Source organism: Neopelma chrysocephalum, unplaced genomic scaffold (assembly GCF_003984885.1).
Source record: "Neopelma chrysocephalum unplaced genomic scaffold, ASM398488v2 Primary Assembly neopelma1_44, whole genome shotgun sequence".
Classification (NCBI taxonomy): Eukaryota; Metazoa; Chordata; class Aves; order Passeriformes; family Pipridae; genus Neopelma; species Neopelma chrysocephalum.
The window spans coordinates 17,562,718-17,586,794 of record NW_020897703.1 but is presented as its reverse complement, the minus strand read 5'-3'; the positions used below and the strand labels follow the sequence as shown (position 1 = coordinate 17,586,794).

Here is a 24,077-nt window from a genome sequence, read left to right as displayed (position 1 = left end):
TTGAGACTCATTGCAAGAACATGACTTTTTATTTATTTACACTGTTGTAAATTAGAACCCTCTTCACCAAAAAAACCCAAACCCAAAACATTTGCTTTGTGCATATATTGCTTTCTGTAGGCAAATCAACAGTGTTTTAACCAGGGGAAAAAAAAAAGCTGAATCCAAATTTGAACTCTGCTTCAGAGTTCTGAGCGATACAGCTTTTGTGTGATCTTTCAGGCTTTTTTTTTTTTTTAAAGTTATTTCCTTATAATGAAGAAGTATGTATTAAACTCCAGATGGGGAATGCTGTCTTGCCTCACCCTCCCCAGCCTTCTTCTGCTTTCCCCAGTCAAGACCGAAAGCCAAATATTAGTTGGAAATTGGCTTGCACTGCTCTAGTTCAGCAGCATTCCTTCTAAATGTACATTGAGCAATAGAATACATTTTAAAGACAAGAAATACTTATTGTGACCTCTTGTTTGTGCCATTTAACTATGTGCTGGTATTGTCTGGGAACTGTACCGTTACCATTATTTAGTAAATTAACAGTTGTATTTGCCAAAAAAGAAAAAAAAAAGTGGCTATCTTTGCTTGCATGCTGGCTGACTTGTCTCTGTACATCTTAATTTCTCTACCTACCTTGTCACTAAAATGCTGGCTGATGTCTTCTGCACCATTTAGCACAGAAATTTTCACTTGCTTTCCCAGTTTGTGCCATGCAGCATGAAAAATAAAATATCTGTGTAATGTTGGTTTTTGGTTAGATCATTAAAATACATAAGATAGTGCTATTATAACTCTTTCCTCCCTCCCCTTCTTTTCCTAGTGCTGAAATCAGAAAAGAGAAGAAAGCTGATTCAGGGAAAGGTGTTGACCGGGAGACTTGTCTATGACTTGTTCTTCAAGTAATTTTTTTACAAACGAATGACAGGAGTGCCACAACCACTAAATAGAAATGATTTACCTTGTAACTTTTGTCTTTCATCTCAAACTAGCACAGGTAATGTAGTGCAATATTTGTCTCATTTCACCTTGTCTACCTTGTCTAGTATCTGTGTAAATGTCTGCAGTAGCCAATGCAAAAAATCTTTGTGTTCATTGCTGATATTGGCCATTTATCAGTATTCGTATCAGAACTGTAACAAGCAAATTTTCTTTTAAATCCAACTTCCCTGTTAATAGGTTTGTACTGTATTTTGCTACTTTTTCTGTGTGAGAATACTTAATAATCTTCATTCAGGATGAACTTGAAAACCCTAGTTACAATTTTTTTAAAACATCACCTAACTCTAGTAAATAATTTCAGGAGACCCAAACTGACAAGGAAACATTAAGAAGTTTATAAAATAACAACTGATCTGACCTTATGAACAAACTAACAAGGACACTACTTTCCTCCTTAAACTATCCTTTTGAAATCATGGATTACTCTTGCAATGAGGATTGCAGGGTTCAGATTCTGTATTTGGGAAGTATTCCTTGATTTAATACAGTGTATTTAATATTAAAATTTGTATGCAACTGGAACATAGTCCTATATATATATATATATATATATAAAAATATATATTGAAACATTTTCTCACCTTAGTTGAAAAACATCCTTTGATGTGAAACATGGGTACAGTATTTCTTAAAATGCAATCTGTGATGACAGTATCTTGTATTGTATGAATGTTGCCATGGTAGGCCAAACAAATGCATTTTGTCATTAATGAATCCATTATTTTATAATAGGAAAAATTTTGTACAAACTATTCAAACTATACCCCACATGCAGTTATATCACCTGCCCAAAAATCTTCCTCTTTATTGCCTAAAATTCAACCACATGAAGGGCATATTTATACTGTCTTCTAACAACTGTAAACCTCTTAGTTTCAGAGATTGTGTATAATACTTAAATGGGTATCCTGCTGTTGTTTTGTTACAGCTCTTCATTATTCCATCAAGTACGTATTGATTAAAAGATAAAAACAACATTGCAAAGTAAAATGAGGCTTTAAAGCTATTACAAAGACATTTTTCGTAATGGAATTTGTTACTGCCTGATCCTTTAAGCTGTTCTTTTGTGTAAAAGACTGCAAGATTAGGTATTGAATGAATAGAGACGTGGAGCTAAAGTTTTACTGTGTTATTTGGAATTCACTGATTTTTAAATTTTTTAAGGTACATTTTTAAATTATTAAAATGAAGGCTGAATCTCATTATTATGCTATTACTTTGAATTCTAAAAATAAGAATTGTATTATTGCAATCTTTGTAATAATTCATCCACAGGGCTCTAACGTTCACCAGCTTTCCAAAATACTAATCTTTCTATACACCTCATGTGAGCAATTTTTCCCATCCAGCACATTTAAAGTATTCTAATGTTTTTGTGTATGTGAGGGTGTATGTTTTACTATTTTAGCCATAAATAATTGCATTTTGCTGCAAACTTAATAGGGTCACTGTTCTAAATTTACCTTAATGTTATTAAAGCCCATTAAAAGCCATTTTTATGAAGAAAAAAAAAAGATCTAGTGGACACAAAGAAGGATTTACATTTAATTCAATGTTTGTATTTGTAAATTTAGGAAAAAATGCTGATGCATTAAGGTTAAATGCTTTGTTTTGTGTACTTGATGATAAATTGTAAGATTCCAGTTGTTTTAAGGTTAGTATAGGAGCTCAATACTGGTTTGTCCTGAAAGCAGCCTGATGGTGTTTTAACATGTTGCTGACTTTGTTACAGATAATGTGTACAATCAAAATGTATTAGCTTCACTTGACCAACTCTTAGAATATTAAGAAGTCAGTGTATTCAATGGCATTCTGTATTTCTGTTCAGTATTTCAGAGAGGTTTTATTTTAAAACACTCTGATTTTGCGTGAATTTAAATGCTATTCCAATGTTAATCTTAACATTCTGAAATCACACACAGTATAAAGCAGATGTAGTGCTATATTTACTTCTAATTTCATATTCCTGGTCAAAATTACTCAATTTCTTGGATGTAATTTATTACAAAAGCTTATGTGTACATGTGAATAGACTATTGTGTTTTTCACAATTAAGATATGTTATGTGATAATAAATATTTATCCTAACTAATTTTCAATTTTATTTTTACACTGCAAGACCCAGAACAGGTTTGCAATATCATATGGCATTTGAAATGTCTACCTGACATTTTGCTTCACAAATTAATGAATGCTAGAGCCCAGTATTGCTCCATTTCCAAGTGGATTATCACTGAAACATGCAACACTATCAGTGTTGGCTCACTGGATGTAGTTGATGGTGACTTGCTCTGATTCTGACAGTAAGTGTGACATCGGGGATAGCCCACAGCTGCCCTGTTGCAGGAAGAGAATGGGAATTTACTAGTCACGAGTTGGTCCCCCTTGCTCCTGAGAGAGATGATGCAGATGACGCAGGAGTGGTTGGGTCTTTTTAGTGTTTAATAGGTAAGGTCATACAACTGAAAAGTCCTCAGTGCTTCCGCTCTTCTCAGGACCCTAAACTTCTGATACTGAAAAACTTTTAGGCCTTAAAGCCCAGTATTATTTACAGTATTGATTCCATTTTACTTAAATCCCTATGAGTTTCTTCACCAATTTTTAAACCAAAGACTGTAAGCCTTCCAGCCTAAGAACGTAACAATCACACCTCAGGTTTCAGCTACTTCTGTTAGGATTTTACACAAAGTGTATTGTACAACAAACTTAAGTATCCCTTTCACATAGGAAAAAAATACAGAGCAAGAAGCAAATTGGTAGCTGCCTAACTAACTAGCATGTGGCACTTTTTCAGGCACAAGTGATTTCTGCCTTTGTACCATAGTGGAATGAGCTGACTTTGTTTTGCAGCCTCAGTTTTAGGTATTTACCCATGCTCATGCAGTTAAAGCAAGTTCTCAGTTCCCTGAGGCAGCTCTATTATCCTAGTGCTTGCATTATTTTTGGAGCTGAGGGAGTTCTACCAGAGTGAAAAATTAGACACTGAATTGATGTGTATTAGGACACTTATTATAGCAATAAAACCTTTTTTTGTTTGTTTTAAAAGTTGCATTATTCTCTATCAGCAGGATATAAGTTGCTTTCCAGACAAAGAAATTTAAGATAATTAGCATTGTATTTTGTTATGGCTTGTAGATAAAGACAGTTAAAAGAGGACTATGTAATAAGAGTACAGAAGAGCTTCCCAGTGAGATGCTAGCGTCATTAAGGTACGTCAGATGCAAAGAATTGCATCTTTACTTAGTGAAAGACTTACCCAGACCATATAATTTCTAGTTATTTTTTTTAAAAAATCCTTGTCTGATTACACTAATACTTGCAGTTATTTAATGAGAGCCTAGTTAAAGTAGTTTTTTGGATTACAGAAATACTTTTTTTGTCTTTATGACACTGTGAGTGATAATATTAAAATAAATCCCAACAATTACCCTTGTGTACACAAGCCATCTTTAAGTTCATAATGATAATCTTTTTTTATAACCTGTGTATTGCTGTGATCTACCTTATACTGATTTATGTTTCTTTCCCTTGAGTCAAAAGAATGAGAGATGTGACATTATAACCTCTTGGAGACAACTGACAGCCTGTACTCCTACAGAACTTTAATAGTGGTGCCAGTCTATACTAGAACCACTCCTGCCTTGAACCCAAGATGGTATTTGTAAAACTGAGCTCCAATGTGTTTCAAAAAAAAACCCCAACACCTTATTTTGTGGGTCGAGTGATTGGTGGTTTGTTTGTGAAAAAAACCCCGTATTTTGTACCTCAGCCTCCTTTCTCTTTTATCATTTAAGGATAAGCTACACAAAGTGTCTTAACATTCTCCCCCACGCTTTAGCTGTCTGCATGAGTACTTTTACGTTCACACCTAATGCCACTAATAACCCACAATACAGATATAATCACATGCTGGCATGTAATATCAAGAAGTTAAGTGTTAGATAATCATGTCACACTCCATTACATGATACCATTACACAAAAGCAGAAGCTTCACTGTAAGTCTTCTTAAAATTAATGGGGATTTTTGTAAAAACTCTATGAGGTTTTTTTCCTAAAGCACCATTTTCAATTATATGGACTACACCTTCTTTAATGACTTAATGTCTTTATTATTTTAAAGCAGCACAGTTTTTAGTACAAGTGGGTTGCATCTTTTCTAGCTATGTGAAATTGAGAAAAGTAGTCTTATCCTCAGATGGAGAAGCCTACCGGGAATGCTGAAGATAACGCAGACATTTACTGGTAGGCTGTAAGGAAAAGCAGGTTTGCCAAAGAGCATGTTCACAGCAGAGTGATGGTCCAGCCCTTGCTTTAAGTGACTGCTATTTTTCATTGTAATGTTTTATGTTTGAGTGTAAGGAACAGATCCTATTCATCAGTAAATAAGAAACTTCTACATTTAAAAAAACCAATGGTGGTCGTCTAGATTTCCCAGGGAAGATTCTACTAGAGCAGATTCCCACAGTAGCAGCCTTTTTTACTATAAAAATAAGAAAAAAATCACAGTTCTATATAATAATAGCAAGCAAAGAAATGCAGTGACATTGGTTTGAGTAGGTATCATTCAAAATGTTTGGTGAAAGCTGGATACATGCTGTCCTTGCAAGACTTCTACAATTGTAATCCAAGAGATTGCAGAGAAGACAGTAATTTAAGGAACAGCAGTAAAAACAGCCTTTCATTCTGCACAGAAAATATTAACATCACAGTATTCCTGATGATGATTTTAAAATAATAATTATCAAGTCTTACAGAAATCCTTCAAAATTTTTTGTCAGTGTTTTCACAGAAGTGATCCCAGAGTACATTTCACTTTTGATGGAAACATCTTTACTTTTATTCTGCAACTGATTTCCATGTTGGTTCCTCTGTGGCATTTTTATCATTCATTACCATAATACACAAACTGCATGGCTTCTCATTTAGACTGAAATGTCAAAAACTAATCAAAAACTCAAGGAAGTACCATGCTTCCTAGAAGTCTGCAACATCATTCTGGTGATGTTAAGACCTGATTAACCACAATCAATAAAAATGCAGTAGTTGCTTGGCAACAGAAATCATAAAGATTAGCATTTCATTGTGTACACTGGTATCCCAAGAGCTAACTCTTATCTCATCTTGATTTATACTGGCTCAGAGTACATGATCTAGAGAGGTTTTTTTTTGAGAAGTACCATCACTAACAAGCAAAATGCTGGTTCTAGGGCAGCAAGAAACACTGCTTTATGAAGTGGCTCATGTGGATATAAATATGCTTATGTGCTTGACCGGAGATGGCATGGTCTTTGTCAGTATACCACTGTGTGAAAGAGAAATACAGAGAGTGTTAGTTGTAGCTACATCTAAATGATATAAATCAAACATGATAGACATCATAACATGTGCAGCTGTTTCAAATTATCCCAGCATGAGGCCTTCAGCATGGAGGCAAAGACATGAAGGGGTAGGAAGCTGCTATGACACTTTTGTCCTGGCTTTGTGTGTGGGATATACTATGTATTTATGCCGAAGGCATAAAAGAACATGTCTCGTCCACATGGAGCGTAGATGCAGCTGTTCTGTTAAGAGGGGTGCCTCATCTCTTCCCCTGTCTGCCCTGCAAGTTTGGCTGAAGGACAATCATGCACTGGTCCACTTGGCTTCTTTCTATACTTCATCTTTTTTAGCACTGCTCACCAGTGGTTGGGAGAATGTAGGAAAGGAAGAGCTTGCACCTTAGTCTGAGATCTTCCATGGACAGTATAAGAAGGGGAAAATAACCGCTTGTCTTACAAGATCAATGAACACCAAACATGATGGACAGGTTATTATGGACTTAGCTGAAGCTAGCATTTCCTTCTATCTGTAAGGTAATATTCATTGCACTTGGGTATATGCAAAGATTTGGACTGGCTGTTTGTCTGAGAACACAAAAAGTTTAACAAAATGAAAGATTAGGTAAACAGGGCCAAATATGAGAAAGAGTTGATTTAGAGTTTTTCTTATGCAGAAAATACACGGGTGCTCTATGTACAGATTTCAGTTACTGAATGTGAAATGCAATATGTGAACTTTCATTTACGATGGCAATGAATTTATACCTAACCACAGGGAGCTCATGTTATTATTCTCATAATACAACTCATTTGTATAATGATAAACAAAACAGGACCATACCATTGCCTGAAAATCCACTTCGGCATCAACAAGAGCTTTGGAAATCTGTGCTGCTTGCTGAAAGTGAACATTATCTGAAAAGTGGAAGAGGAAAAAGGTAAACAAAAAATTGCTTCTGTAATACTCTGGGGGAAAAGCAAAGCAATGAACACTCTAGACTCCCCATCACTGCTGACTGAAACACAGATTAGTTGCAAAAAGCAGTATTATTTTATTGACATAAATGTAACAGCCTTGCCCCTTCATGCTTTTGTTTTGTCAGTAGTAGAATTGCGAACCTGTCTGTAATACTAGAATGTCTAATTAACTGCAACTCACCATCTGCTGTTCCATGAATAAGGAGATATTCAACTTCCTTGAATTTTTCAGCTCTGGCCATTACTGTTGAATTCTGAAATTAAAGAAAAAACAAAGAAAAAAGGTGCTATTTATTAGAAGATGACTTGCTACCAACTGACTTTGCTTCCTGCTGACACACTCTGGGGTCCTTCAGATAAAGCCAACCACCCCTGCTTTCCCCTCTCCGAACCACCAAGTAGCGTGGTCACACATCCAACAGCAGCGTGCTTACACTCAAATCATTCTACACCCATCTGCAATTATTACCAAGGGTTATGGCTGCAAAGTAACAGCCAGTTCCAGAGGGGAAGAGTTTTGCGAGTGAGGTACACATTTAATGCGTTGCTAACATGTTGTTAGCCTCCAGCACACCGCTTGCCATAGGTTTCCTGTGTGACTGCAGACAAGTTAAAAAAAATGTTGCCATGGCAACAGTGCACCCTGTGATAGCAAGGAGTAGATCCTGCAGAGGCTACACACGTTATCTTCCCCACTGAAATGTATACTACTTTACCTGCAGGGAAGTCAACAGAGCAAATAGTTCCTCAGTCTCAAGTAAAACTGAGTTGTTTAAAGAAGTTTAAAATAATGCTCTCTCCAGATATGATAGAGAAATACCTGAAGGAAAAACACACTAGACCAAATCTCTAAATAGAACTGAAGCTACATTTTGGGAATGGAAGCACAATACAGTGATGAAAAGATGAAGTAATCAGCAACTAAGATTAACGAAGGAATTGAAAACACAGTAACATGTTCCCTAGAACACACTAGCCCCAACTTGCTACTGTGACTAAAGAATGAAGACAGTAAAGATTGCAAATTAGATCTTTAATTTGGGCAAGGAAAGGAAATACCATAGTGCTCTGCCACAAGAAGGGAAAGAAGAAAAGGGACAAGAGGTACAAGACTTTTCAGGCTTGATAAAATAACCAGCTACTCTGGCAAGAAAAAATATAGTAAAAGTTAACAGCAGAAGAATGTAGTGGCTTGTTTTTTTCTTCCCCACCTTGTACTAAGGCTGTATCCTTGCACAAGGGTTTGCATTTAATACCTGCAAAAAATCAAATACATTATATTGCCAAGACACAGAAGTGTTCTCATTTTCTTATGTCTCTTGTACACTCATGAATCTTTAAAGCAAGTATAAATATTAAATTCCTTTTGTCATGGCAGAATAGTGTACCACAACTTTTCCATACATGAAAGGAATTCTTTGTATTTATTCAACTAAATCTAAAAAACAAGTTCAGCAGAGAGAAAAAACCTCACCCTCCAGTCTCTAACACTGCAGTTGCCCTCTTTTGATAGTCAAAGGTTGCAGAGCACCAGAAATCTCGTCCAGTATATAAAAATCCACATGCAATGGAAGCATGATGCTATCCATGGAAATGATTTAGTATCATGGAACAAGAACAATTAGTTCCAAGTGCCAAAATCCAGAGAGAGGACTTCGATGCACTGCTAAAGCAGTTGACCAAAAACTCAATTCAGAAAGAAATGGCCCTGTGATATTAAAGAAAAAAAACAAAACAAAACAAAAACCAAGCAGTATCCTTTAAGTGCATCATTTTCCACATGTGCAGAGGGAAACTTGATAGATCACTTTGCTAAGCTTTCTTCCAGCAAGTCAGTGCTGTTTTAAGCAAACCTTCTGTGAGTGGAAGCCTGACTTTAGCTACACTTCTGAGAATGTGACTTTGCAAAAGCAGTTTTAGAAGAAGGATGTCACTATTTTTCCCCTCCAAGCTTTAAACAAAATAAAGTTATTTGTAAAAATATTTCAGAAAGAAGAAACACAAGAGATACCTTCTCTGTATTTTTATCACTTGTGATGCTTCACTTGCTTGTACTCATACTCAACATGAACAGTCCCTTCCCTAAAACATGCTTTAAGGGCACAGCACATCTCTGTCCTTAAAGAAGGTTGCAAGATTGGGAGCAATCTCAAGTTAGGCACAGTTAGAGGATAAAGCAACAGCGACATCAGCTGAAGAAATCTCAAGTGCACAGCAAATAAATACAACTTTATTTACCCTTCCATTTCATAGCTATACTGCTGGGACAAAGGCTTCAGAAAGGTAACATTCGCAAGTACTGAGAGTTGGGCCCTGCTGAGTGTAACTGGCTTTTCTAAAGATCACGCAGCAGTCAACATTTTATCAGCACTCCACAAACAAGTTAAGGTTTGGCTGAAACTGAAGGTCTCTCTCCCTTTAGCATATTCTCAGATAATAGAACAAATGTCAAATCAGTACAAGATGGCATATTTACAAAATTGTACCCTGTTTTGCATAACCTAATGATGCAGCAGTTCTTAAGGACTGAACATTTCAAATCTGCTAGAAAAAGATTGCCAAATCTATGACTGTTTCAAACACTTGCCAAAAGCATATCAAATTCAGAGTGAACTGCAAAATAATGTTCTCACAAGTTGAACAGTCTCTTCGGTATGCTTTACATGGCTACTGCATCTGACCTCTAGAGCTCTGCCCTGATTTAGTCTCAAGTCTTATTCACCAGGGACTTTTCTTCTGGGTAGACAGCTTCTCTGCCATTCTGCTTAGGATCTCTACACAATTATATTGGGAGCTCCACCCATGCTTGCTCCTCTCTTACAAAGATCTAATTTTTAGTAGTTTACAACTACCTTAAAAGACACTGAGCACAACCAATTAGCCGACTTAGGAGTGTGAGTCATCCCTCAGACTTGATTCTTGCCAAAGAATATTTAACATCTCAGATTCTTTGCCTTCAATAAATGTAAAACCTTATGTTACAGTAATACAAAGGTAGGATGTGCCCCTCTTACCACAACTAGTTTCTTGAGTCTATATATTCAGTCATTAATATATATTCAGTCATTAATGACACTCTGCACATTAGGAAGGTGCCTAGCAGTGTGCATCTTCTCTAAGCAGGTGTGTACACAGTCTCATTCTTTTAAATTAGGGCACATAGTTTACGGAACTTTTCATTTTTCATGCCAGCTTTACAGCGGATGCAGTAGGATAATGAGAGAATATATAATGCAGCAGGCAAACCTGACAGTACAAAGTTAACAGTTAAAAAATGCTTTAACAGCTTCAGCTAGGAGAGCTTTCAATACATATTTTGCATTTACTTTAAAAACACTCAGTTCAGCAAACAGCTCTCATCAGCGACAAGGGGCCAGGAGGCTGGCTATTGGGACTGGGACATAGAACAAAGGGGCTGTAAGCCAGAAACATGCTGGGTTGAAGTCAGTAAGGGTCTTCAGCAACAACAAAATCCCACAACTCTTTCACTGATGCTACATGAAAAGCAACCAACTCACGTCTTGAGCTACCTCACCCCTTCAGGTTAAAAGTAAAGTAAAAGTAATTTGAAGCTTTTAACAACAAATGAGGATATAAGTTGCATTTTCCTATCTCCAGGAGCAGCAGCGAAGTGTGACAATCTGATCTATGCAATTACTCCTCCTCCATCTAGCCACCATTCTCCCCAATTAGTCCTCTGAGTAACACATTTGAAACCTTTAGCTCTTTGGTACTGGCAGTTTCAACGTGGCCATTGCCAGCAATAGATACTATGCCAAGAAAATTCGACTCCTGGCTTGAAAGGATTAAACAGTCCTCTGTTGCCATCTGTGCCGTGAAGCTGGTGAATGACTTTGTGCACCCAGAGTGTTAACGTTCGTTCTGCACAGCGACAGTAACTTGTATTTACACTGCTACCTCACAGACCTCCTACTGTTCCCACTGCCTTAAAGAAATACATTTGGAAAAAGGCAGGCAGGCGGCTGCAGGCTGCTGGACAGTCCCTGGTGGGCTCCAGGAGCTCACTGGTTAGAAGAGGCAAACACAGTACCAAGCTGTCCAGCAGTCACTATCATTGTCCTCAGTCTTGACCTGAATGCCTCATATAGCAGTTGACAAAACTAGATTACTGTAGTAATATGTCAAACCAGATGTTTCAGTTCATATAGGTTTGTATTTATATGTTTTATCATACTTTTAAATCAATGCAACAAGCCCTCCCATCGTCCTACTCATCACACTTCTTATTTTAATGCACATAACTAGTGCTAAACTGTCTTCTAGCCTACTTACCAACCCAAACACAGAAAATGCCCCATCTCTTTCCTCTAACATCACTGCTTGGTTCCAGCATCACCAGGGCTGAACACCTCCGTGAAACATTCCAACAGCCAGGGCACAAAGTACCTCTCGGAACCCTCACAGTTCTCCAATAGCCCCTGTATTTTCACCTAGACCTGAAGTTTAACCTAACAGAAGGCTTTGCTGCTTTGCCCTCTGCCCAGCTACCTGTGACTTCAAACAGCCCTTGAGGTAACAAAAAGCAGCTGACACAAGGAAGAGCAAGGCAAATGATTCATCATGCCGTAAAAAGGACAAACAATGTATTTTGCTTCCATTAGGACACATGGAAATTCCCTCACTTCTGTGCAAACATAGGTAATTCTAGAACAAACTTTGGACACCCTGTGTTCATGAAGATCAGGCCAAAATTCCAACCCTGACACTGCTGGCTCTCAGTGGGTCTGCAATTTGATATGATCACAGTACAGACAGACTTGCCTACCTGCCAAAGTTTTCCAGTATTAAGGAGCTTTTGCTTTCCCTGAAAAAAGCTTAAGCGGGAAAGTTCTAACAATCCCCATTTAAAAAAAAAATTACATTTCAGAAGGAATGGGAGTATATTTGTTTTGGTGGAAAATGTCTAAGATAAAGCAGAGTTTGCCCATGAACATATTAAATTTTAAAACAAATTTGTTTCTTGGTGATTAAAATAAAACAGTGTTTACAGCCTGTTTTACAGTCTACAAAGTACCCAAATGGAACTAAATGTAAAAAAAAACCCAAAAAACCCAACACACCAAACAAACAACAGAAAACCCACACCATCCATCAAGAAGCTGCCTCATACAAATCCAAACACATGAGACTACAGCCTTTAAATCCACAACGCAACGGTTCTAGCTGGAAAGAAGCAGCAAACTTATTGCTTCCCATGGGGAAGAACTAAACTGTTTCAAGAAAAATAGAGTTATGTAGAAATGAGACAAAACACGAAAAAATGAAATAAAGTGATTTCTTTCTTACATAATAGTTTTTCAGATTATCACTTGCTGTGGGAAGGCCCATGTATCTCTCCGTGTATATTGAATCTGTAATTAAGAAAAAAAACAAAATTAGAATCTGCTACTTAATTTTCAGTCTGTCTACCATAAATTTTACCAATACAAACAGTAATAATACATACTGGAAACTAAAAAAAACCCCACAAAATAAAAGCAACCAGGTTTTCCACAATGAGGCATGTAGGTAACCATCATTATTCAGAATATTTAATCTTCTTGTTGCCATGGACACCTGAATGCTGAATATTAATATAGTACTTTGTGTGTTTCCCTATTGTTATTCTTTCAGTAATGCTTACAACATTACTGAAAATGTTGCAGTAAATAACTAGCATTTGAAAAAAAATCTTAGCTTTTTTATCTGAATTTTTACTACTAAAAATCCATAAAATGAAATTGTAGTAGTAAATTAGGATTCATCTTGGCTCTGTTATACACAGTAAAAATTAAGTATCTCTGATTTTCCACATATTTTTCACCATGTTACCTTTTTGTAGATTACTGCTTTGTTTTAAGCCATACAATCAAAGCTCTGCTGTCATATTCTAATGTCCATTTGCTAGTTGCACAATGATAAATCATGCCTTATTTAGTAGAAGTTTGCCAGGGAAAGCTTTCTCTCAAATGCTTTTGGACAAATCCAAACCAGAAAAATATCAAAATGTGGTCACATTGTACCAGCACCCATTTATAACTATATATATATATATATATATTTTAATCTAGGAGGAGGGCCCATATAATTGTATTAGTAGCCTCATTCAAGCATAGCATTATGCACTATAAGCTTGAAGCACATACAGACTTGCCCACTTGATCATGTTTTCCTGACATCAAGCTATTCTCAAGATGAATTAGATTTACAAAATCCAAATTTTACAAACTAAAACAACCAAAAACCCCCAAACGCTAAGACACTTCAAATCCTATTCTGTTACTTTTGGAGAGTAAATTACAATGCAAATTCAATGCTAATCCTCACAACTCTTTCTTGTAAGTGAAGTTGCATTTTGAAGATGCAAAACCTAATGATGGATTTCTGACACACGATACTGGTATCGAACACATAGCAGCTTTGCAAAGCAAACACAGGCACGTTACAGTAATGTTACAAATATTACAATAATTTAGCCTTCATTAAAAGTTAGAGATTGCCGGAAGTTATGGATCTGACTTTTTAAAATGGGAATTAATATTTAGCAAATTGATTTAATTTTGAAATGCAGTAGCCACAAGTTCATAAAAACAGACCAAGTGGCATTTACATGGCATCTAGTAGATAATCAAAGTTCTGTGCTATGAATCAACACTTTGCAGCATGTGCACTGCAAGACATATGGGAATCCTTGTAATGAGGAAGCCATCACATACCATAATATTGCCAATGTGACACGGGGGCAACCGCTATTCCACACTTGAACACGCCGCTTCCAGAGCCAAGCACCATGGAGGTCACATATCCCCCATAAGACTGAGAAGAAAACATTGCTGTTATTTTAGTCGGAAAGGAAAGGATGGGGCCCATCTGCTACACAGTTCATCAGGCATTTATAGGCTCAGCGTTTTTCATATTAATGAACTCCATTCTGAATTTGGGTCAGATCTCAGCCAGCCTGCTCAGTCGGGGAAACAGGCATCAAACAGCGCATGGCAGCTGTGGCACTGATGAATGAGAACTTGCTCGGGAAAAAGGGCGCAAGCGCTGCTGAACTGTGACTCAGCTGAGGATGACAGTGTTTGGTAGCACCGTAGGCAGCAGCGAAAGACAGGAAACAAGACACTGCTGAACCGCTGTGTCCCTTCCCGTGCTGGGGGAGTGGGTGGAAGCAGAGCTCTGTCCCACAGCGTGCCTGATGAGTAGTTGCAACAGGGCATCCAAAAATTTACAGTTCCCTAGGAGCAGGCCTATGGCAGCTCACTCCCTAACTCTCCCCCAAAGTGTCAAGAGCAACACTGTGACTGGGGAGCAAAGGATCTTCTGCTGAGTCTGTGGGAGGAACTGTGCAGCAATACACTCCTCAGTACACACAGAAAACTTACTTGCAGTCTAGCCTGATACACAGATGAGCAAATATCTGACACACTTGAGCATCCAGGCAACGAGATACCTATATGCTGTCACCAACCACCCAAATGACTTCCCTCACGATACTTTGAAAGGGTTATTTAGGAAAATGTGCCCACCCACATTCAAAAAGGAGCAATTTTTGGATCTCATTTGTGTCCTGAAACCAGATCACAGGCAAATGGAATTGCATCTTAGTTGATAGTCCTTATATGTTTGCTCCAGCTTAATTCTTAGGTCCACCCAATGAGATCAGCAAAGTAACACATGCACTTAGTAATTAAACCCCTGAATAAACGCCTAACCTACTCACAGTAAAGATATTACTTCTGAATCTATGGCAAACAAAATGAATGTACACAGTGACAGGCTGACAATGAGAGGCTGACAATCTGAAAACTCAAGAGATAAAGAAAATCTGTTTGCCCACAGGTTCAGTATTCTGAGTGCATAATCCCAACCTAGCTCCAAAGATGAATGCTATTCAACTGTTCATCCTGAGGCTCATAAGGACTTAAGATGAAATGCATTGTCCTCCATTTCTGCAGAAAGAATTTTTCTCCCACTACAATTAATACTACTACACATGACTTTATATAACAGAGGTGTTTACACCCAGAAGAAAAGCTGCTAAAGGCACCCTCATCATCATCTTGCCATCAAGCAATTTATTCACTGGTGCCTGTCACCAGCAGTGCCCAAATTTCAGTTAGCAATTTAATTCAAGATCCTGCATACAATCCTGCATATTCTTAAACATAGTATGCTTAAACAGAACATGCAAAAATTCTCCCTGTTAACCAAAAAAAGCAGTGAAATATCAGCCTGGGACAGAGGACTGTTCAGTACTAGAATCACTAATGCTACATACACACTTAGCCTTGCAGCTGAGGGGATATCTATATGCTATTAAACACTTCCATCTACTGTGACAGGTTTTAAAGATGCATCAAATTAGAGAAATCTGGCAAGTACCATAATAACCATGCCACACAGCTGGTTCACATAAAATTTCACATCTTTTTTTAAAAAAATTAATCATCCAACTAAAGAGATACTAATGAATACATACTGGATTTTGTTTTTTAGTGTTGGTTCATCCTGTACACAGGAACTTGGCAGCATCCCTTTAAATTGTTTTAAATCCCTCTAGTAGTCCTAATTTCTCTTACAAAGGCTCCTGAATGATTGCAAAGGGGCACTGTGTACAGGCATTTGTAAAACGCACTTCATTAGTTCAGTTGTTGGATTGTGCCATGACTCCAGAGGTGCCTCACATGAAGTGCTCCAGCACCCCACACATAGCACAACAAACAGCTGTTACAATTAAATAATATGGCTGCCAAAATTATTGAGTACTTACCCAACCCCAAATAGCTATTCTGTCCTTATCAACAAAGCTCATTTCTGAAAATTTTCTGAAAGCAAACAGAATAATTAAACACATAACGGATTGCAAGTATCTGTCATTCTACAGATGTGCCTATTTTCCATCAAGTCTGCCTCTTTCTATTGCTGAAATAAGTGTTTCCCACTTCATCACAGTTACTGCGTATGAAAACATACAATAATTCAGGTACGTGTGTCTTTAGGAAATTCAGAAAAACATCTGTGCATATGACACTCTAAAACCCCTCAAACTACACTCACTGATATTTGTATTGTACTAGGTTAGATTTCACTATCTGTCTTGCCTTTTCTTGTCCTTTTTTTTTCTTTTAAAGACGCACAATGATCAAATTGCAGCAGAAAGGGACAGGCTGACACATGTAAATCCAGTCACCATTTAAAAAAAAAAATCAAAAAGATTGTGAAATGCTATGTATTTAAACTCCTTAATATTTTAAAATCCCAAACAGAAAACCCTGTAAGACCACTGCATTGTTATTCTGAGAGGTTTCTACTGCGATTGTTTGGCTTAGTGATGTTCTACAAACATAAACCAAATGATAAACGTGAACTATGATGTAAAAGCTGAGTATTTCATACAAGTAACTTCACCACAACAGAAACTTGCAAAAAGCTTGGAGTAAAACTTCTATCTCCAAGTTCCTTTGTAGCATTTTCTTCTACTAATGTGACAGCTACCCTCTTCATAAAATAAGAGATATGGTAAATTTGTATTACAGCATTAACTCTTCTCTCTTTTTAAGCATAAAATGATGGTTGGTCTATAAATTACATACTTCAGTGAACAAAATTAATGCAGACTTTATGTTATGTTTATGTTTTTGCCAGTAATTTCAAGATGACCTTTCAAAACCCTCACCGTTTTTCCCCCTGCACAATAGGCACATAGAAGAAGGAGCAGGTGTTGACCTTTCCCTGTAGCTCACCTGGCTGCTGTTATCTGATCTTCCACTTCATATGTTCCCAGCCTTCGGTTTATTGCATGCATAATTTCATCCCCTTGGTATCCACTTCCTCTGCCATCGAAGCTGGCCACAATGATCTGCTCGGTGCTTGCAAGGTAAGTAGCCCAGCTGAGGTCGAAGGTATAGTCTACTTTCTGACTACAAGGCCCTGCATATCTGGGTGAAAAGTGCCACAGAAGTCAGGCATTTACTCTCCACATATTCTCACATCAAGCGTTTGAAATACAATTATTGTTGACAATTTTTGGCCACTTAAGCAGGATAAACTTTTAAATTCAACCGAGTAAACAAGAAAAGCATCACTGACTGACTCCAAACTTCTGCTTTGCTGGAACTGAAAGCAGCATGCTTTTCTAAAACTTCAACCAATCAAGAATTTTTTTTTTCTTGTTTTACTGCTTTCTGCTCTAATAAGAGACTTTTATTATTTTGACTTTAAGCAGCTTATCAGAAATCCAGGCTAAATTTGCTTTTGTTTCTTGAGTTTCAAAGTACTGTTCTCTAACTATTTCTGTTCCATTCACTCAAAGTTTATTTGGTTTAAGTCTGAAATCAACAAATAGCTTTCACTTGGAAAAATGAATAGTACCTTTCTCTGCATTTCTAGTGTCTCATCAGTGTAAACTTTTTCTTATGCAGGCTGAGAAAAAGGAAAAAACCTTATAATTTTAATTTTTTACATTAAAAATATTTCAGAAACTCTTGACCAATATGAAATCATACTCTGAGTGCCTTGATGGTAAAATACTCAACAGAGTAAGAAATGGAAGAATGCTGTTATGGCTCTATAACCCATTCTTATCCGTTTTAAAAGCAAAGAAAAAACTACTCAGAATTCTTTAATTCAAGCTACGGATCTTAATACTTCTGAAGAAATTTCTGATCACTGTGAAGCAGAGGTGATCCTGACAAAGATAGGTCAATATATTTCTTTCGAAACCAAAACAAGTCTTAAGAAGCCAAGAGCATTGGCTGCTCATTAAAAATGTTCAACAGGCATATCAAAAAGTATTACAGTGCTACCAAATTACATTATATAAAGATGTATCTAACAAATTACAGTTAGTTTCCTTACAGAGTCAGCTTTCTGTAAAAAGAGGAAAAGCTTAACATTTCTATTTCAATGAATAGCTAAAATTCAATAATTTCCATTTAGAAGAACATATACCAGCCTGAAGAGAAGTGCCTGAGGAAGAACAGACCAAGCACCACGTGCTCATGGTCTTGAAATTATGAAAAAACAACAGTAAATGCAATCCTGACCACAGGATGACATTTGTCAACACTAGTTGACAGTGAAACGTCACAGAGAAAATGCAACATCACACACTACTTCAGCTTTAGGATACAAGGCTTATTCAAGGTTTCATTCTGAAATGTCACTTCATTGAAGATTATTTCTAATAATCTTCAAGAGCAGAGGAGGAGGTAAGCTAACACTAACATCCTGGCTTTTAAATCAGATATAGAATGTATTTGCCTCAGTGCCACTGACGGAGTATGTGCTCATTAAGCATTACATCATCTTATGGTACAAGAATCCACCATGAATTAGGATATACCTCAATTTTTCATTCTGTCTTAAAGCTACTTCAAAAAGTAATTAGAAAATATGCCATTTTTGTGTTTCCTGATCTTATTAAGAGCATTTGAAGTAGATGAAAGTGATTATTAACACAACATTGCCATGTAATTGAAAACTTACACATCAAGGAGCAGAGGGTACTTCTTTGATGAATCGAAATGGGGAGGCAGTAACATTTCATACCACAGGTCTAAAAGTGAAAAGAGTTTTACTTAGGTCAATTCTCCAGTGAAATAATTTGACGTGCACTGCAATTCATACAGGAGCACATTTGAGCAATTCCCTAAAAATTAAAAGGGAGTTTCATCTGAAACTGTCCTAATATATATAGGTAAAAGTTCCTAGTTAGTCTATTTTTTTTTAAAATCTTGTACAGTTAAGATAGCAGAAAGTAATAAAATTTGGGGACTCAACATGCTGTCTCGTAACATTATTCTAAGCTTACATGTAAAACGTTTTATGTCTCTACAGTGGTAAATCTATCACAGGCTCAAAAATAAAGTTTCTCTCTCAGCAATAGAAAGCAATTCTAAATATTTTGAACCTCCCAGATAGACTTCGCGTGACAGTTTGTAAAGCATCCCAGAAACATAGCCAAGTATCTATTATTTCTGAAGCAACACTTATTCCGGTTCCATCCATGTTATTCCTTCCACCCAAGCTGGCTGAGAGCTGAATATTTTAAATGCGCACCATTTAAGTTTTGCAAACCGAATAGCTCAATTGTTCACTCATGAATTTTAAAAGAACTGATGCTGCAAAGGAACCACAAAGCAAATGCTGATGAACTACACTGCAGTAATAGTCAGAGTGCAAGTCTTAAAGAAATTTGCCCAGATATGAATATGCAAAGCATCAGAACACTGAAACAGTACTAATCTAAACTGAACACATTAAAATACTAATTTTAATTTTTTTGTGTACTCTGTAGTCACAGGGGTGGATTTCTTCTTTAATTACATACAGGGATTTGTGAGTAGACTTGAAACTTGAAGTGGGACTACATAAATGGATTTATTTCTCCTACTTGTGACATTAAAAATAGTTTCCCCTTACCCAAAAGCTTTTACCCTGAAGACATGAAGTAGTAAGAACAAAGAGGAATAAAAAAAGTGAATATACAACTGATAGCACGAAGAACATCTTTAAATCTCCATCTTGCCTGGAAGATTTCATCTTTAGCCCTAGTAAAAATGTGACAGAAATAAAAGACAGAAAACACAAAGATAAAGAGAGTTATTATATAAATAAGGTAACAGTGAAAGAAGGGAGGTATCAAAAGGAACAGTTAGCAATGACTGACCAAACTCAATATGGTTTGTAAAATATAATTTTATTAAGAATATCATCTGTTTTATCAAGAGGAAGTTTGTCATGAAGAGAAAAGCTAGTAGCAAAGGCTGGAGCAAGAACAGTTTAGACAGGTACCAGGCTTCCACTGCTGGCATATCTGATGTTGCTCAGCCTATGACCACACCAAGAATGTTTCTCCACCCAAATTCTAAGGAGCACCACTCACAAAGCATTAACAGTTAATATTCCAGCATTTTGTTATAGTCTGTGTTGAGGTTTATTTAGTCTTGGAGCATGAGTGTGCTTTTAAGAATGTGACTGTTCAATTCGAATGTTCCCTCACACAAAACCATAGGTGATATTGAAATGATGCTTAAAGGTTTTTTCAAGCTTTTCCATTTAAATTGTACCCGCTTTTTTTCACAGTAACTGAACTTCTCCACTTTCCCAACCTGCTAACACAAATGAAAGCAACTTGCACCTGTAAATTAAGAGCTACTTGACTTTATAATGTAATTTAAATTCAATGATGCTTATGACCTTTGTGCCCCACCCTCATTTCTCTTATTTATTTTTTTAATTTAATGTGGTCTTAGAGACTTCTGTTTTTCAGTTTATTATAAAGGAAAAAAAAGGAGCTAAGCCACTTCATCATGAAAACATCAAGATATCACACTATGGAAAAAGCACATTTTAGATAAGAATATTTTGGGATTTCAAAAAAAAATCATCTTGCCTCTAAGTGCTGAATAACTGCAATAATCCCCACTACACCCATCTGTTCTGTCATGCTCTTCAGCAGAAGACCTCGAAGCACTTGGTGAAAAAGGGATAGAAAGGTAAAAGATGTTTTTGAACTTACTGTATCCACCTACACTGAGGGAGCCAAATATTTTTGAAGGCATCTGAATATCTTTCAATGCATTTTCCAGTTCAGTGTTATTTTTCAAGTATCTGAGGACTAAATAACAGAGTAAGTAAGATTCAAAGATTAAATACATTATTTTCAAACACACTGCTCTTTAATTATGAACCACTAAGTATTCAATCTGAGATGACAGCAACCTACATTGCAGTTTTTGTTTTTCCTCTCAGATTCAATGTTTACAATATTTAAAATATAGTTTTCCTTCAGTTATTTAGTAACCAGAAAGCTCTTTTCCCTGTTTTTCATCTAAATGCAGTTATCCAGTAAATAAATCATACATTACTCACTGTTTTCTAGCACAATGTAAAATAATATTAAATAAACTATGAATAAAGGTATGCCAAGCTATATATTTTATTCTTCTGGTAATTATTTGAAATTAAATTTACCCTTTATAATTGACATTTTTATTACTATACTAAGCAATGAGAACAAAATTAAAATAAATTTACAGTGCAATTTTCTGGCTCAACACAAATTAGATTTAAAGACAATTCCATACCTTGATCATCAATGGTTCTGTGCAGAGTAGATATGGGCAGGCCAGGACCTGTTAATTGGGCACAAAACCTTCAGGTTTGCGTGCTGTCTTGAAACACAACTCTCATAAAGTAATTGGAAACAGGTGAATCATAAAAGCTCAGAAGTCATTTCCCTCCAGTCCACTCTGGATTTTAACTCAGTAGGGCCCAAATTCAAGCCACAGGATCCCACAAAATATTCATACTGTCTCACAGATGAACCACATTACTGAAATTGCACTCTTTAGCAAAGCCTAAGCATTGGTTGTGGACCATGGTTGGGCAATCAGTAAGCCTTGTCACCGAGACCACAGCAGTAGTCTTCAACCATTTTTACAACCTGACAGAACAATTCCCTCTCTGCTGTCTGTCTGTCCTTCTAGCCCATAGATAAGGAAGATCTTGGCATCTTAAAAAACAGCATATATTTCAATTTAAAGACATTTAAGGGAAGATTTCATTTTTCTTACCCTTTGATGAATTTATCCCTTGTACTACCTAGCACAATCACTTACAGGTCAGAGACAGACTACAGTCCCACTGCTTACCCTTGATTACATTACTTGGATTTTTTTTTTTGACCAGCACTATCTATCTTAATTTTATTTCCATACATGGAGCACTGCTCTTTACCCAGCCTCCTGCCTGTCATGCTTTCAGAGCCTCCAAATTCCTTCTGCAGGCAGAGCTCCACATGCAGCTCTTGAAGAGATGTGCACTGGACAGGAGTGTTTTGCAGCTCTTTCAGGTCCACTGACAGACAGAACTAACAAGTTTTATCCTAGTAATTTTTGTCAAGGTGCTTTTGAGCCTAGGAGGCAGTATGTTTTTCCACTGCCAATGAATTTATCCAATGTTATCAACACATATCATTGTTAAGCAGTACATATCAAGATCCTGATGAAGTGAACTTCCCCACCCAACTAATCTGTGAGTCATGTTTATGTCAATTAATTCCGGATATACTCACCAAGACAATTTAGCTGATAATACTGTGCGTCTTTGCTGAAGGACACAGAATAATACTGGCATCTTTCTTGATTCAGATCACAGCTAACACATTTAGTAGAACTTGGACTGCTTTCCAAGAGCACTCTGCAAAGTAGTTGAGCTTCATTTCAGAGATTACTTTTTTTAAGCTATGCTAGACTAATATATGCTTTTTAAATAAGATGGCTGAATGAAACGTTTAAATTCAGAAGTGATTAACTGATTTAAAGATTAGAGAAAACAGACTTTAAACTTTTGAGTTCAATTAATATTGAAATTATAATCATAGTAAAAAAAGCATGAGAAGTTTTCTTTGGGGCTTTGTTGCTTGAGGATTGGTTATTTCTTCTCACAATTTCCCTTTATTAACTAAATTTACAGAAAAATATTTTAATTATTTTTGCAGTTTATACTCTTACACCAATTTTCATTAAATATCCTATAGAGGATCCCACCTTAGACTGAACTTCACAATCTTTAAATTTTCAATGCTTTTTCTTAATTTTTTTTTTCATTAACAACTGTTTTACCACAGTGCAGAAAAAATTTCTTACTTATAGAGATTTCTTCCTCCTGGCTTTCCACCATTTTCATTACTAATGTAGTATCTATAAAAGCAAAACATATTGGTTTTGGTAAAATATTTACAGTACATTACAACATTTAAAGGTTTTACCTTACATGTTCAAATCAGATTTTTAATGAGTTAAATGACACCTTCTCCCTGTTCTCCATCCCTGCTTGCTTACACCCTTGTTACCAGCCCTTATGACAGGAATTAGTAGCTTATTTACAAATACTTACAAAAAGTCATTTGTTACAGCTTCTATGCTGATTACTTCCCACTTCCCCGAAGTAATAGGTACTGGATCCTGAAATGGAGGGGGGAAGGCAAAGTAAAAAGTAGAACATGAAGCTTCTTGATCACCAGGAGAACCACAAGCCAGCACTGACTGTCCTACACATTATTACTCACCTGCGAGCCATTTATGTAATAGATGTGCTTGTAACCTGCTGTGTTGCTGAGGACTTTGTAGTAGGTAGCATTGTCGGGTGCAAAGTAAGGGACAGATGGCTGAAACTTGAACATAAGAGAGATGTCTATTAAAGCAAAAAACAAAACTCCAGATCCAAAACAATAAATTTAGGTTTTGATATCTCTAACCGTGAGTCTCAATACTTTAAACAATGCATCACTGACTGTACTGCAAAAATTTTTGCCTACTGACTTAGCAGGTAGAACCTTTAGCCATCTCCCTAAAAGTAAGCACACTTAAAATATTATCTTGCTCCTTAAGCAGCAGAATTTCCTGAGTATTGACCCTGGTAGTGATCTGTATCCCCTTCCTTGAATTTGAAGTACTTCAGGTGTTCTTATTTTTTTACCATTTTAGGAAACAATATGTGTATCTACTTTCAAAGTCACTGTTTTATTCTGTCCAATGCAGCTGTAACCTATAAAAATGTGAACTTTGCAAATACATGTTTCTCACAAATTTTACATTGTAAAATGTGTTTGTGAACAAATTCTTTGAACTCAATTTTTTTTTTTAGCTTAACAGTAAAAAATGTCCTGCTCTATTGAAAAAAACCCAAACCCAACCTGCTTTTCAAGGGGAAATTTTGCTAGTAAGTAGGTGATTACAGAATGACATGGAACTAAAATTGGAATGATATTTTCATGAAG

At 36.5% G+C, this 24,077-nt stretch overlaps 2 protein-coding genes across 11 annotated transcripts in view; one reads left to right on the top strand and one right to left on the bottom strand.

Moving 5' to 3' along the window:
• The window catches only part of SLC4A10 (solute carrier family 4 member 10), a 149,724-nt gene extending 146,642 nt beyond the window's left edge, over window positions 1–3,082 (top strand). For 7 of the 8 annotated variants that reach the window (XM_027678746.1, XM_027678749.1, XM_027678744.1 and 4 more), the window contains one exon: window positions 812–3,082. In XM_027678746.1, the coding sequence (XP_027534547.1) occupies window positions 812–878 (67 nt within the window). In that variant the 3' untranslated portion in view covers window positions 879–3,082. The remainder of the gene's footprint in view (window positions 1–811) is intronic. The other variant, XR_003533537.1, reaches the window with a different exon arrangement.
• DPP4 (dipeptidyl peptidase 4) overlaps window positions 1–24,077 on the bottom strand; it is an 80,742-nt gene that overhangs the window by 35,280 nt on the left and 21,385 nt on the right. For 2 of the 3 annotated variants that reach the window (XM_027678754.1, XM_027678756.1), the window contains 14 exons: window positions 23,367–23,471; window positions 23,195–23,262; window positions 22,945–22,998; window positions 22,371–22,495; window positions 21,382–21,429; window positions 20,814–20,912; window positions 18,779–18,848; window positions 17,035–17,229; window positions 16,062–16,116; window positions 14,005–14,104; window positions 12,596–12,660; window positions 7,470–7,542; window positions 7,152–7,225; window positions 5,078–6,294 (listed from right to left, as the gene is read on the bottom strand). In XM_027678754.1, the coding sequence (XP_027534555.1) occupies window positions 6,196–6,294; window positions 7,152–7,225; window positions 7,470–7,542; window positions 12,596–12,660; window positions 14,005–14,104; window positions 16,062–16,116; window positions 17,035–17,229; window positions 18,779–18,848; window positions 20,814–20,912; window positions 21,382–21,429; window positions 22,371–22,495; window positions 22,945–22,998; window positions 23,195–23,262; window positions 23,367–23,471 (1,230 nt within the window). In that variant the 3' untranslated portion in view covers window positions 5,078–6,195. Of the gene's footprint in view, window positions 1–5,077; window positions 6,295–7,151; window positions 7,226–7,469; window positions 7,543–12,595; window positions 12,661–14,004; window positions 14,105–16,061; window positions 16,117–17,034; window positions 17,230–18,778; window positions 18,849–20,813; window positions 20,913–21,381; window positions 21,430–22,370; window positions 22,496–22,944; window positions 22,999–23,194; window positions 23,263–23,366; window positions 23,472–24,077 lie in introns of those variants that run through there. The other variant, XM_027678755.1, reaches the window with a different exon arrangement.